Source organism: Neolamprologus multifasciatus, chromosome 15 (genome assembly GCF_963576455.1).
Source record: "Neolamprologus multifasciatus chromosome 15, fNeoMul1.2, whole genome shotgun sequence".
Classification (NCBI taxonomy): domain Eukaryota; kingdom Metazoa; phylum Chordata; class Actinopteri; order Cichliformes; family Cichlidae; genus Neolamprologus; species Neolamprologus multifasciatus.
Genome location: NC_140453.1, coordinates 3244015 through 3258377, shown reverse-complemented (window position 1 = coordinate 3258377; position 14363 = coordinate 3244015). Strand labels below are relative to the sequence as shown.

The following is a 14363-nucleotide window of genomic DNA, read 5'->3' as shown; positions in this document are numbered from 1 at the left end:
TCTTTTTCTTCAAATCACTTAGAAACACGCTATTTAACATCATTAAAGTCCTGGTTAACCTCAGGAAAAAGGTTATGGTTAGGGCTAGGGATAAGGTTAGGTTTAGGGCTGGAATACAGGGCTGGAACGTCTATTACCGCGGGAGCGTCATTGCACTGGATTTCGGCCATAACCCGCTGGAGACCTTCGGCGTTCTTATGGTACATAAGAACGCCGAAGGTCTCCTTTTGCGTTCCTCAGGAACGCCGCGGGACGTGACAAAACGTCGGCATGTTACGCCTCGGGAGTGAGAACGGGCTCTCTAAAACCTGCAGGACACCGGCCCTCGGGGCCTGGAATTGCTCACCCCTGTCATAGGGGGTCATCTGATAGTTGGGTTTTCACATTACAATCTACTCCACCTTGAGGTGACTGTTGTGATTTGGTGCTATATAAATCTCGAGATTGAACATGACTGATTTAGTAGGAGATTTCTTTCTTCCACTGTAAGCACAGGAAACATAGCTTAACTTGGGCGACCGTGGCTCAGGGGGCATCTGTAACTGGAAGGTCGCCGGTTCGATCCCCGGGCTCTCTGTCCTGGTCGTTGTGTCCTTGGGCAAGACACTTTACCCTACTGCCTACTGGTGATGGCCAGAGGGGCCGATGGTGCGATATGGCAGCCTCGCTTCTGTCAGTCTGCCCCAGGACAGCTGTGGCTACAACTGTAGCTGCCTCCACCAGTGTGTGAATGCGAGAGTGAATGAATAGTGGCATTGTAAAGCGCTTTGGGTGCCTTGAAAAGCGCTGTATAAATCCAATCCGATATTATTATTATTATTATTAAAACTGGACAGCATCAGAGAAACGCTTAATTATGCACTTATAGTATCTCACAAAGAATTTGACGAATCCAGCAGCGCAGTAGTCTAGCTCGCCACGCACAGTGTCATAACCCTTTTGAATATGCTTTTGTCTTGTTGTGAGTCAGAATGGATTATCTGATCTGGCTTTCTTTTTTTTGTCTTCTGTTCCAGCAGTTTCACTTCATACTTAAATATGATCATAAGACATGAGAGTCCTTGCTTTAACAGTTTACCACATCAGTAATATCCGTAATCGGTGGCCAGAGTTTGGGTTTTTTTTGACAAAATGCAATAAAGCATATAAGGATAAGCAAAGATTCACTGAGGAGTAGGAATAATGTTTTGGCTCATCAGTCCAAGCGGGGCCATAATGGTGGCTGGAGCCTATCACAGCTGCACACTCTGCACAGGTCCAATCAAGACCAACCGTTCATATACAAACAGCAACTTTAAAGACACAGATTAACCCATCGTGCATGTTTTTGGACCGTGGAATCAAACTTTTCTTTCTATAAATTCAACAACATACAAAGTTTAGATTAAAGGTAAGAGTAACTGGGTTTCTGTTTGGCTGGCGTGTGCTTTGTATAGTTTTTATTCATGTTGCAATCTGCAGATCAGCAGCACACTTAGAAGCAACATCAGATTATGAGGTTATACTAAATTATGAGCAGCTGTTTCTGTTGGTTTGTACATAAGTGTATGCAGAAGTCAGTTTCTCGTGTGTGTCGGCCCAGCGAAATGATTTAAAAAATAACTTTTTCTTAATGCCTTACAGAGATGCCTGCCGCAGTTCCGAAAAACGGATGACTATTCGCATTTTAGATGTGCACTAAAATTAAAAGTCGCGCACAGTAGCTGTTCCACGGCCGCGTCCGAGTCAAAGGAAGAAGAAATAATCAGAGAGGAAAATTGTTTCAATCATAGAGCAATTGCAACATTTATTGAAGTGTTGGCTTTCTTGTATTGATTTTTCAACACATTACAAAAATACATATATGTTCAAAACAGCAGATGTGTACTGTTCTGAAATCACTTATTTTTTTTCACAAGGATGCACCCCCCCCTCCCCCCCTCCCCCCAAAAAAAGAGAACAAGGAAACTATTTTGTACAAAGAGTGTAAGTGAAAGTTGTGAAAAGTGAAATATGAAAATGTATTTAAAATTACATTTTAATGTGCTAGCACAAGACCTTCAACCAACCATGAGGATAAACACCAAAAAAAAAACAGAAGAAGAAGAAGAAGAAGGAGTCCATGAATGTCTGATAAAATGATTGGATAAAAGTATTCCTGCACAAAACCACTGTATTCGTTTTTCTCATTTTTGAAAATCATTTTATTTTACACCCGTGGAGCATAGCTTCACCAAAAAACAGCAAATTCATTTAAAAAAAAAAAAGAAAAATGGAAAAAAAAATACTTAAAAAGATGAAGATACCAAAAGTCAATAATGGCACCACTGTTAGAAAAAAAAAGATAACCTGGCATGATTCTGCAATATTACAAACCAAAAAATCTGTTCATAGAGTGAACAAGCAATCATACAGAAATATATTCATGTAGATAAAATCCCTCCACCAGGACAATCATACAAAAACTGCTATGGCATTCAAATCATTTGAGAAAAATTGGAGGAAAACAATAGTTTATTATCATTTTTAAACACTTACACAGAGTATTTCATTAATGGCATACTTCAACACTGTAAACATATTGTAAGACTGAATGTCCATGTGTGTGTGTGTGTGTTTGGGACACTGTGAGGGCTCCACTCATCCAGTTGCACGACTCACTTTGGCCTAAGTCTGAAACTGGGCTTTCGGGGGGGGGAACGTGTGCGTTCTCGACAGAACCTTGATTCTTTTGCAGTCGTGCGTCAACACGTGTAAGCAAACTGAAAGTAGCTCATCGGGCAGTCTCGCTTTTCAAGTCGATTTGATAAAAATATGTCAAACTAGCAGGTAAGTGGATAGCTTATGAAGAGCTCGACAGCTTGTTCCTTTTTTCGAAAATCATTAAAAGAAACAAAGAGCACTTTGAATTCAAGGTACCGAGTAGTTCGGTTTCTTTAAAAAACTAAACGGCACGGATAAAACCTGAAAATAGGCCAAAACGGGAGGTCAAATCTTCAAGTGACAATGCTTTTGATGATTGAGATTTGCAGTAGTAAAATGAAAGATGTATTCTCAATCTCCTTTCATGTGGCTTCGCTGTCTCCCTCCCCTCTCACGCTCACTCTGCCTCACTCTGATGGTCTGTTATAAGATGTGGCGAGTAGATGTGCATTTGGTTACAGAAAGAAAATACACTTTTCATATGCTCCCAATTTCATTTGAATGACTATTCTCCCTGGTCAAGGTCTTGCTCTCTCTCCCTCCATTTCTTTCTCTCACATCTCCATTTCTCAGTTCCAATCTTTCATTTTATGCTCTGAGAATAGCCCCCAACTCAAGGTCGGCCGGCCATCCCTTAGTGCAGCTGTGCTCAAAATTATCATAACTCATTCAGCCTCTCTTTATATATATATATATATATATATATATATATATATATATATATTATAGATTCATTTCAGAAGGAACGATGCAGAAAATAAAAACTCCAATCCCCAGAAGACACGAACTCGCACACTGTCTCAAAATCTGTTACTGACAGTTAAACCCGTATCACTTTGTGAGGCGAATGAACAGGCTTCCCTTTAAAAGCAGCGCTAATACACGAATCTGAGCTAGTGAACTGTGAAAAGACGCCGTCACAGAGAAGGGCTTAGAGCGCGCCGCCGAGAGGAGAACGCACGCTTTACACGGACTGATGTGAATTTCATCTGAAACCATTTTGTGCGCCGCGAGGGGAACGCGGGAAGTCGACCTGGGTCAGAGAGAGTCGCCGTGCCAGACATGAGCGGGAGATGGAGAACGATTTAGAGAGTGTTGAAGCAGGTTTGGATTAACAAATGACCTTTAAGTAAAGCACACATGAGGTGGGGTCGTGGGTACTCGGACAGTCTGATAAAGCAATAATGTATGGTAGTTACATTTAGCATATACTGTGGATGACGCAAGCAGCTGGTCTTCTGATTGTTTAGTCTCGGCCATATTTCATGGTCAGTCAGGGCTACTTTTACATATATAAAAAAAAATAATATATTTACAAACCATAAACAGGACTGTTCTCCTTCTCACATTAATCACAAGTAGTCTCAATTTATTCAACATATTAAATATGGTGGTTTTAACCTACACTGGGAATGTACTGAGCATCAGTTAAGGGTTTCTCCATCAAGTGCAACCTTTATTTATGTCCTTTGTGAAGCAAGGACAGCAATACAGTAACTGCATTTTCAAATTATTCACATGCCAATGTTGAAAAGGACAAAAAATAATAATAATTCCCTGAATAAATTAAGAGGAACTCACCAGATCTCGAAGGTAACACTGGATTTTTTTTAAAAATCCGCCATATTGTTTTATTGTCAGGCTGACATTCAGTGCTTTGAGCCTGTACGAAGGGAATGGATTGTAGTCCGCTGCTGCAGTTAATATAGAAAACAATTATTTATTTATTTATCTTACTTTTAAAAGCTATCTGCTTCACACAAATTTATTCTCACTTGATAATAAGCTTCCTTACAGGAAAAAAAAGAATGAAAATTTGTATTAAGGGTGACGTCTTTTATCACATTTTTGTAAAGAAAATTCTATTTATTTTTTTTTAAGCACATTTCAAAACTAACTCCATATGAAATCCCACAAAGATGTACCTGCACATGCCAAATATCATTACAAAAATCCAATAAATACAGAAATTATTGCACAGTAGAAAGGCTCCATGGATTCCTAACTGATAAAATCCTCAGACGGTTTGCCAAGAAACACCTAGTTAGGCATTCTAGGCAAGTTCTCATTAAAGTTTCCCTTTGTTTATATTCTCAGGTGGCAGTTTCTGTGACGAGGAAAAGAAAGAAGAAAGAAAAAAGGATGAACATCAATCATTCTCAAAACATTTTCTAGAGAGATTATCCAGCCAAGCCCCATTGCAGAAAGTGGTTATAAGGATTTTGTATGTGTGTGTGTGTGTGTGTGTGTGTGTGTGTGTGTTTGGGTACACTGTATGCTGTGTAACTAATGGTTGCTGGCTTAACTTCTGTCTGCTTGCTCCAATTTGACCTCGCTGGCCATCAAGTGTTCACCATGCCATTTCTTCATGTGTTTCTCCAGTGTGCTGTAGACACTGAAGGGCATGTGGCAGATGTCGCAACGGTATACCTCTTTTCCATATTGCCCGTGGGTCTTCATATGGCGCGTCAGCTTGGAGCTCTGGGCGCAGGCGTAGCTGCACAGGTCACACTTGTAGGGCCGTTCCCCCGTGTGGCTGCGTCGGTGCACCGTCAGGTTGCTGCAGTTCTTGAACACCTTGCCGCAGAACTCACAGGTGTCGTTCCTCCTGTCTTTGGAGCTCGGAGGCCTGCCGGGTCCGGGTCCCCGCAGGAGGTGCGGGGTGCTGCTGCCGCTGCGCCCCGAGGCGCTCCCGCCTTCCATTAGCTCCCCAGGTGGGGTGGAGAAACGGAGGCTTCCCGTTTCTGAAGAGGAGTGCTCCGAGGAGGTGGCGAACGGCGACTGACGGGAGTCGGTGAATCCCAAGAAAGGTTCTCTGATGAAGTGGCGCGAAGCAGCGTAGCCAGCCAGCAGCTGAGAGTAGACGTTTTCCGGGGAAATGAGAGGTATGGTCGGGGGAATCTCCAGCTGTTCTTTCTCTATCTTGATCCTCTTGTTGTTGGAGGGGCTCGGGCTGGTGATGGGGGTGGGCCGCCTCTGGAACAGCCCGGGAAAGCACTCTGCTTCAGATACGCTGATTCTGCCGTTCATCACAGGCCTCTGGTCCTCCTGCTCCTCTCGCTGTCTGTCAGGTTCCCTCTCGTTTTCTCGTTCTCCTTCGACCCCCTCGCCGCCGTCGCCGTTGGGTTGTCTCTCCAAGCTTCTCTTGTTAGGGTTAAGTCTAAGGTGATTGTCCAGATGGTTGTAGGGGTGCATGATGCCCACCCCGCCACTGTCGTTTACTCTATCCCCACTCGGGGGCTTCTCACTGGGAGACTGTCTCGAGCCGTTTTCTCTGTTCTGGGTGAACTCTTGGGAGTCCTCGCTTAAGTTGGAATCTGGCCGACTGCCATTTTGCAGTTCTTCCTCCTCTTCCTCTTCCTCCTCCTCTTCTTCTTCCTCTTCTTCCTCCTCCTCCTCATTGTCCATCCCCATTCCTCTTGCATCTCCCTCCCTATTCTTCTCCTCACCCTCTCCCCCCTCCCCTCTATTTCCCTGTTCTGGTGAGCCGGTTATGGCCCCAGACTTGTTGTGCATATGTGTCTTCATGTGCCTTTTAAGCTTGCTGGCCTGAGAGCAGGCGTGATCACATAGATGACACTTGTACGGCCTCTCACCTGTGTGACTGCGTCTGTGGACGATCAGGTTGCTCTGGAACTTGAAAATCTTGCCACAGAACTCGCAGGATTTCGATTTCCCCGGGGCCTGGTTCTGACCCTGTGTGTCAGGAGGGCTCGAAGAGCCGTGTCCCCCCTGAGAGGTGGGTGGCTGAGGGGGGTAGGTAAGAAACGGCGGGAGCTGGGATCCGGGCTGGAAAAGCGTGGGACTCAGGAGGCGATGCATGGGTGGCACGCGGTTGGGTGAGAGAGGAGGCGTGGGTCCACCGTTGTTGGTGGTGTTGCCTGCCAGTTCCCTCAGCCGACGGGAGAAGTCCATGGGCGGGGGCTCCATGGGGGTCATTCGCATCACCCTCTCGAAGGCACTGGGGTGCTGTGACAGCAGCCCCATTTCCTCTGGGCCCAGCCGCTCGCGAGGTGGTCTCGGGGGAGGCGGCGGGCTGACAAAGGGCGGTGTCGCGGGCAGCCGCGTCTCCATGTAACCCGGAGGATGGGGGTGATCCCTGAGCTGGGGTGCAGCCATGCGGAGGAGGTGGAATGGGTTGTTGGCATCACCAAGGAAAGTGGGGAGAGGGGAACGGGGCAAGGCGTCGGCTCCTGGGGGTGGAGGAAGAGCCATGCGGGGGGTGAGGGAGCAGTTGACCGGGTGGTTGTCCAGGTAGATGCGGATGCCATGGGTGTGCTGGGCGTGCTGAAGCAGAAACCAGGCACTGGTGAAGGTCTGCTTACACGTAGTACAGATGTAGCTGGATGGCTCATCTTTTTCTGTGGACCAAGAGAGGAAAAAATCACCATCAGTGATGAAACGACAAACTCAAAAATCATTTTTTTCCTTCGACAACTAAACCAAAACATAATATTTTAATAAACACAAGCAAATGAACAGCGCTGTGTGTGAGTGTCTTCTGTGGGCTTTTGAAATACATGTGCAGTCAGGGCATGTGTCTACAGGCTAGTGTAGGTGGCAGGTATTGCCCTTAGGCCATAGCATATTATGCTAATTCTAATGTCAGCTTGGCTTTAATATACAGATCCATCTCGTCTACTTTGTCATTTCCATATGAAGAAAGGGTAGGCAGCAGTGGAAAAGGGGGAAGAAGGGAGGTGGGGGCGGCAGCTGGGGAAGGGAGGTGAGATGTGGAACTAGAGAAAGAAAGCCACTCAAAAGGAAGGAAGGAAGAGCGAGACGACGTGTAAACAGCAAGAGCCGACACTGTATCCACATTAAATAAAGCTCTACGTCACGGATGTAATAACAGCCGTAAAGTGATCTGTTGTGACTCCGCGTGCAAACACACGCACAAAGCTATATGCCACACACTGACAAATTGGCCCCTTTAAATGTTGAGACTTAATAATGCCAAATGAATCTATCAGTCACTGTGGCGTGGCCCTGTCAGCCCGCTTGTGACTCATAAAAAGGGCCTTCGTAGAGATTCATCTAATTCAACACAGGCTCGTGCTGGAGAGGCATTTCCACATTTCTCGTGTTTGCTCACAAACCATCTGCATCTACTTTATCATCGCCGGCTACCGCGAGCGCAGTCGAGTTGGTACGGTGGTCCCAAAGTTTGAGGCAGGGACAAAACAAAGACGGGGAAGTTAGTAATGCTCAGAGTTTTGTGTGATCAAGAAAGAAGTCCTGAACTGTTGGCTGACGAATATAAAACACACATTTCCCCTTTTTCCTATTTCCTTTTTCTCTACACCTCTGTACACACTCAGATTCACACATACACTCGCGCTGTGGAGAACAGATGAGGGAAAGCTGATGTTGGATCAGTGTCTAGTACAGGAAGCTGATTTGGCGGTGTGATTGGTTTGGCTTTCCCCGGGGGAGAGAGGGTCAGAAAGAGTTAATGAGGGGCTCATTTACTGATTCTGTCTGTTTTTCTCTGCTATTAGTGGTGCTCTGGTGTAGCCATCGCTCTCGCTGCTTGTGTGGGGTGGGACACGACCTGACTCCTGCTACTTAATGCGTATGCGCGAGCGTGTTTGTGAACGTGTGTGCGGACATGTATGTGGATGTATTTTTTTTTTTTTGCGGACGTCTGTGTGTATGTGTGGGGCGAGTGGCGGGCTGCCTGCCCGTGTTTAGTTTGGCTAAGCTTCACACGGCCGCTTGGCAGCAGAGAGCTGGACAGCTTAACAGCTTGGACGGGGAGAAGACAGCGAGAGAGGGAAGGGGAAAGGAGGAGGAGGAGGAGAGGGGGTAAGAAGAGAGGTGGAGGGACTTTAAGGGCCAGACGTGCTTGGCTAAACACGCGTGCACGTACGCACACGCGGGGGCTGCTTACATGTCCCCAGGGAGCACGTTAGGTGTATAGACTGAATAAACTCATCAGTGCACAAGGATCAATATTAGATGAAAATGTGAGTTTAAGAGAAGGGCCGGTGATTTCTTTCTTTTCCAGTTTTGTCTACATTTTTGTCAGCGCACGAGGCCTCATCAGTACAAGTTATCCAATCAAACAACACCAGTCCCACAACCTTCCAGCCCCCCCACCGCTACAACAACACATTTGCATCTTGTCATATCTTACACAGCCGTGCCATATGCTGTTAAAGGAAGCGTGGCAGCTAATAGAGTGGCAGCTGATGGCTGCTGCCTAATGACGGCCAAAGACAAATTTCATCAACTTCCCAAACAAGCAAGCGAGGAAGGAAGCAAGCCGGGCGGGGGAGGGGGGAAACCGAGACAGGGGGAAAAGAATAGAAAGCAAGTGCTGTGCTGCCAATACGGCACCGGTGTCGTCGATATCGATACCAATACTGTTACTTTTAACCCATGAAGCCAGCTTATGTAATGGAGATCAGTGTGTCATGACTTATGAGATGAATGCGAGTTCTGAACTCATTTTAACGACCGCTAAATCAATGTGATCTTTACTTTAATCATAATTAATTAACACAACAAAACACGGCTTTTCATATATTTTGAAACTGCGTTTTTTTGGGAGCCTGTCTCTAAAGGACTGTGGCTAAACATGCCATAAGCTATAAATAAAATAAACTTGAAAGACAGCAAAAAGAAAAATCAGACATGTTTTGTAGTGTATGAGGTAAATAACACAATCTAACACAATTCAGTGAACTCACAGGATAGAAACAAAGTATCAATCCTATCATTCTAGTGTCAATCTGATACCAATACCAGTGTTGGTACATCCAGGAATCACCAAAATCGCCTGCAGCCTCCCTTAAGAGTAACATCACAGGGCACTACCTTCTTGTTGTTCGCCAACTAATCATAATTAATTAACACAACAAAACACGGCTTTTCATATATTTTGAAACTTTTTTTTTTTGGGAGCCTGTCTCTAAATCAGGGGTGTCAAACTCAAATACACAGTGGGTCAAAATTCAAAACTGGAACAAAGTTGCGGGCTAACGTTAATATTTATTGAAATATATTTATTCCTCCAGATATAAGAATGAATCTTTTCTTATGGACTCAAACAAGTTTTGCTGAAAAACTGAATATGGAACAAGAAAAGCTTAATACTAAACAATATCTATATTAGCTGTATAATACCAGTAGGCCAGCTCTAATAGTAATTTGGTATGGCTTCGCGGGTCAAATTGGGCCAGAGTTTGACACCTATGCTCTAAAGGACTGTGGCTAAACATGCCATAAGCTATAAATAAAATAAACTTGAAAGACAGCAAAAAGAAAAATCAGACATGTTTTGTAGTGTATGAGGTAAATAACACAATCTAACACAATTCAGTGAACTCACAGGATAGAAACAAAGTATCAATCCTATCATTCTAGTGTCAATCTGATACCAGTGCCAGTGTTGGTACATCTAGGAATCACCAAAATCGCCTGCAGCCTCCCTTACGAGTAACATCACAGGGCACTACCTTCTTGTTGTTCGCCAACTAATCATAATTAATTAACACAACAAAACACGGCTTTTCATATATTTTGAAACTTTTTTTTTTTGGGAGCCTGTCTCTAAATCAGGGGTGTCAAACTCAAATACACAGTGGGTCAAAATTCAAAACTGGAACAAAGTTGCGGGCTAACGTTAATATTTATTGAAATATATTTATTCCTCCAGATATAAGAATGAATCTTTTCTTATGGACTCAAACAAGTTTTGCTGAAAAACTGAATATGGAACAAGAAAAGCTTAATACTAAACAATATATATATTAGCTGTATAATACCAGTAGGCCAGCTCTAATAGTCATTTGGTATAGCTTCGCCAAATGTAATTAGGCCAAATTTGGCCCGCGGGCCAGAGTTTGACACCTATGCTCTAAAGGACTGTGGCTAAACATGCCATAAGCTATAAATAAAATAAACTTGAAAGACAGCAAAAAGAAAAATCAGACATCTTTTGTAGTGTATGAGGTAAATAACACAATCTAACACAATTCAGTGAACTCACAGGATAGAAACAAAGTATCAATCCTATCATTCTAGTGTCAATCTGATACCAATACCAGTGTTGGTACATCCAGGAATCACCAAAATCGCCTGCAGCCTCCCTTATGAGTAACATCACAGGGCACTACCTTCTTGTTGTTCGCCAACTAATCATAATTAATTAACACAACAAAACACGGCTTTTCATATATTTTGAAACTTTTTTTTTTTGGGAGCCTGTCTCTAAAGCAGGGGTGTCAAACTCAAATACACAGTGTGTCAAAATTCAAAACTGGAACAAAGTTGCGGGCTAACGTTAATATTTATTGAAATATATTTATTCCTCCAGATATAAGAATGAATCTTTTCTTATGGACTCAAACAAGTTTTGCTGAAAAACTGAATATGGAACAAGAAAAGCTTAATACTAAACAATATATATATTAGCTGTATAATACCAGTAGGCCAGCTCTGATAGTAATTTGGTATGGCTTCGCGGGCCAAATGTAATTGGGCCAGAGTTTGACACCTATGCTCTAAAGGACTGTGGCTAAACATGCCATAAGCTATAAATAAAATAAACTTGAAAGACTGCAAAAAGAAAAATCAGACATCTTTTGTAGTGTATGAGGTAAATAACACAATCTAACACAATTCAGTGAACTCACAGGATAGAAACAAAGTATCAATCCTATCATTCTAGTGTCAATCTGATACCAATACCAGTGTTGGTACATCCAGGAATCACCAAAATCGCCCGCAGCCTCCCTCATGAGTAACATCACAGGGCACTACCTTCTTGTTGCTCGCCGACGACAAGCCATGACACACACAGCTGCACGAACAAGTTATGTTACAGACATCCTCTCTCCATTCTTTCCTCTTATATAAAGACTTCCACACATGCTGAGAGAGCGTCGCTCGACAGTGCTCCGGCCAATAAAAGCCTTCATTAAAGAATCACGGTGGGCCGTGTCATGCTTCAGTTTGCGGTAATTACAGTCGTCTGCCTGACACGCAGGCAGGGACCCCTCCACCGCTGACCGCCAAGGTCAACTACCAGTTAGAATAGTTACATTCTGCTCTCTACGCGATCGCTGATGCTGGACCTAATCGCCCAATTTACTCCAGCACACCATGCGCACACACACACACATTCAGCGTGTGTGTGAATGAGACTGAGAAGAGAGGTTAAATGAAATGGAGTCACAGCAGGATTTGGTAATGTGGTACAGTGCATTTTGCTGTTTTTTCTTCTTCTTCATTTTGCAATAGTGTGGTTTGTAAATGTTCTAGTGTAATGGGATTCACCTCGAAAAGACTCCCAGCCCAGGTGTTCACTCCTGCAGACTTTTCCCATGAAAGAGAGGAATACAATACAGAACTGAGACCAGCTTAGGAGGGCAACTCTTTGTCCTGTGCAACAAAACAAGGGCTAAGGGCCAGGAGGCCTGGAGGAAGTTATTAAAACATTGGCACATGCGTGGAGCTGAGGTGGGCCAGTAATAATGCTCTCCTTCTCTCCTGGGTTGTTTTTTTTTTTTTTTTTACTAAACCACCAGGCCAATTAACCCAGACTTCGGGGACTAAGATCTGAGCTTTACATCAGATTTTATTCTTTCCAGATTGCCTTTTATAGCCATTATTTTGCCTTAAAAAGTACAAACAAAATGCCAGTGAAGGAAGGGGAGCCATGACATTGACTGCTTGCATATGGCTGGTGTAGTTGGTGCGGCTGGTTAGGCTTGACGTAGACACCAGGTGTATGGCGGAGGCATATGGAGTTGTGTTTAATTCACATATTCCATCTCTCCAGCTTGTCTGATTTATATTTCAAAGCATGGGCTTCCTCCATTTACATTACACTTACATTATGAGGCCTTTATCAGGTGTGCTAATCCACACGGACTTATAATAAGACCACAGAGGGATAACAGAATTCCACAGGCTCAGCCTTCAACGAGAGGGGCAAACAGGAGCCTCTCTGCTGAGTGAGAACAGCGAGCGGATGATAATGAATCCTCGCTGATGCCAAATTAACTCTCAGAAAGCTCAGGGAAGTACAATCATAACTGGAAATAAGTAGCGATGGATTCCAGCCTCGTCAACTTCTGGACAGCACCGAACCAAACAGCATGAAGGAAAAGTGGAGAAGAAAGTTGCTTTAATGTAAAACAAAACAAAGAAGAATAAGCCAGTGCAGGTTTTTGGTTGTTAAGAAGAAAACAACTGGGGTAGAGAGGATGTGCTATACTCGGCGTCTCACACACACACACACACACACACACACGCACACACACACTGCAGCATTCCTGGGGTTCACGTTCGCTGTACTGCTCCAACATTCCATCAAGGGCGACAGAACGCCACAGCGACAGATTTGCATACAGAACAAAGCCGCCCGCCGGCTAGGCCACTGGGACACAAACCTGCGCCCCTGCAGCCCCTCCTCTCCTCTCCACCTCTGTGCACGCACTCACACTGCCTCTGATGCGCGTGCACACGCCTGCACAAGCCCTGGGAGTACGCATGTGTGCACCTGTCAGGGGTTAGCTGACACCTCTGCTGCTGGCAAAGCAGCTTCTCATTAGCATGGCTGTGATCTAGGGGTCCCCAGGGGTCCCAGCCTCCTCACCTCACCCCTTGCCCCCCCCCCCCACAAACCTCTGCTCCTCTCCTCCTCCTCTTCCTCCTCCTCCTCACTTCTCCCAACTATCCCTCTCGCTCGTCCTCCTCCTCCTTCTTCTGTGGCTGCGCTCCCTTTCTGCTCTTGATGGCTTGTTTGTCATGAAGCAGACTAATCAGGAGACACAGGGCCACGCAGATCAACTGTGGAAGCCTGTGTGTGTGTGTGTCTGCTTCACATAGGGAGTTTGGACGGTAAACTACAGTACAGCCCCCGCTGACAGTCACACATAGGTGGGTAAAGAAAGAGGGAGATGGAAAGAAAGAAATAAGTGGAGAGACTGTGGAGGGTGGCAGTAGTAGGCAGGGGGTAAGGCTCTCACACAGTGTGGCTGGCTCCATGCTAACTCAAACCAGCTTTAGCCTGCTAACCATATACATCTGTGTGTGTGTATGTGTCTGCAGCCAATATGACCAGCTGAAATGCCTGACAGCCTCAGATGGGATTTTAAAGAAACAGCACTCTTTTTAAGTTGTGGCAAACTCAGAGCCACACACACAAAATATATATAAATATTTATTATGATGTTTTACTATGGCCTCCTTTCTTTTTTTAATCTCTTCACTTATCTGTGTGTTTTCTCTCTTTTCCCTGTCTTTCTTTTTCTCTCACGCACACACTAAGCACCTGTACATGCTATCTGGGTACTCCACCCTGACCCTCATGCCTTTTGCTATGTGGGTCAAATGAACAATATAAGGGATCGGGTATCTCCAACAACTTGATCACAGACACGCACACATGCACACACTGACTAGGTCCAGCTGCACAGCAATGCATGAGTGGAGGAGGCTCTCATGTAGCACGACTGAGGGAGAATGTTACCGCCATGAGGCAAGCTATCCCAGCCAGGGCACGGAGGACACGCTGTGAAAAATAACTGGCAAGACCTCTCCGTCAGTAAAGAGCTATGACTTTGGCTCAGGTTCTAGGACAAAGAGGGAGAAAGAGGGAGCGATATAAAGAAAAAGGGGCGAATAAAAAGAAAAAGGGAGCTCCATAAAGTGCATTAGCTAAGCCC

The 14363-nt window shown here is 44.7% G+C and overlaps 1 protein-coding gene across 3 annotated transcripts in view; it reads right to left on the bottom strand.

Annotated features, from left to right (window-relative positions):
* Window positions 1-1930: 1930 nt before the first annotated feature.
* Window positions 1931-14363, bottom strand: part of bcl11bb (BCL11 transcription factor B b) — a 38679-nt gene continuing 26246 nt past the window's right edge. For 2 of the 3 annotated variants that reach the window (XM_085132146.1, XM_085132145.1), the window contains exon 3: window positions 4903-7043. In XM_085132146.1, coding sequence (XP_084988272.1) covers window positions 4984-7043 — 2060 coding nt within the window. In that variant the 3' untranslated portion in view covers window positions 4903-4983. Of the gene's footprint in view, window positions 4790-4902; window positions 7044-14363 lie in introns of those variants that run through there. The other variant, XM_085132147.1, reaches the window with a different exon arrangement.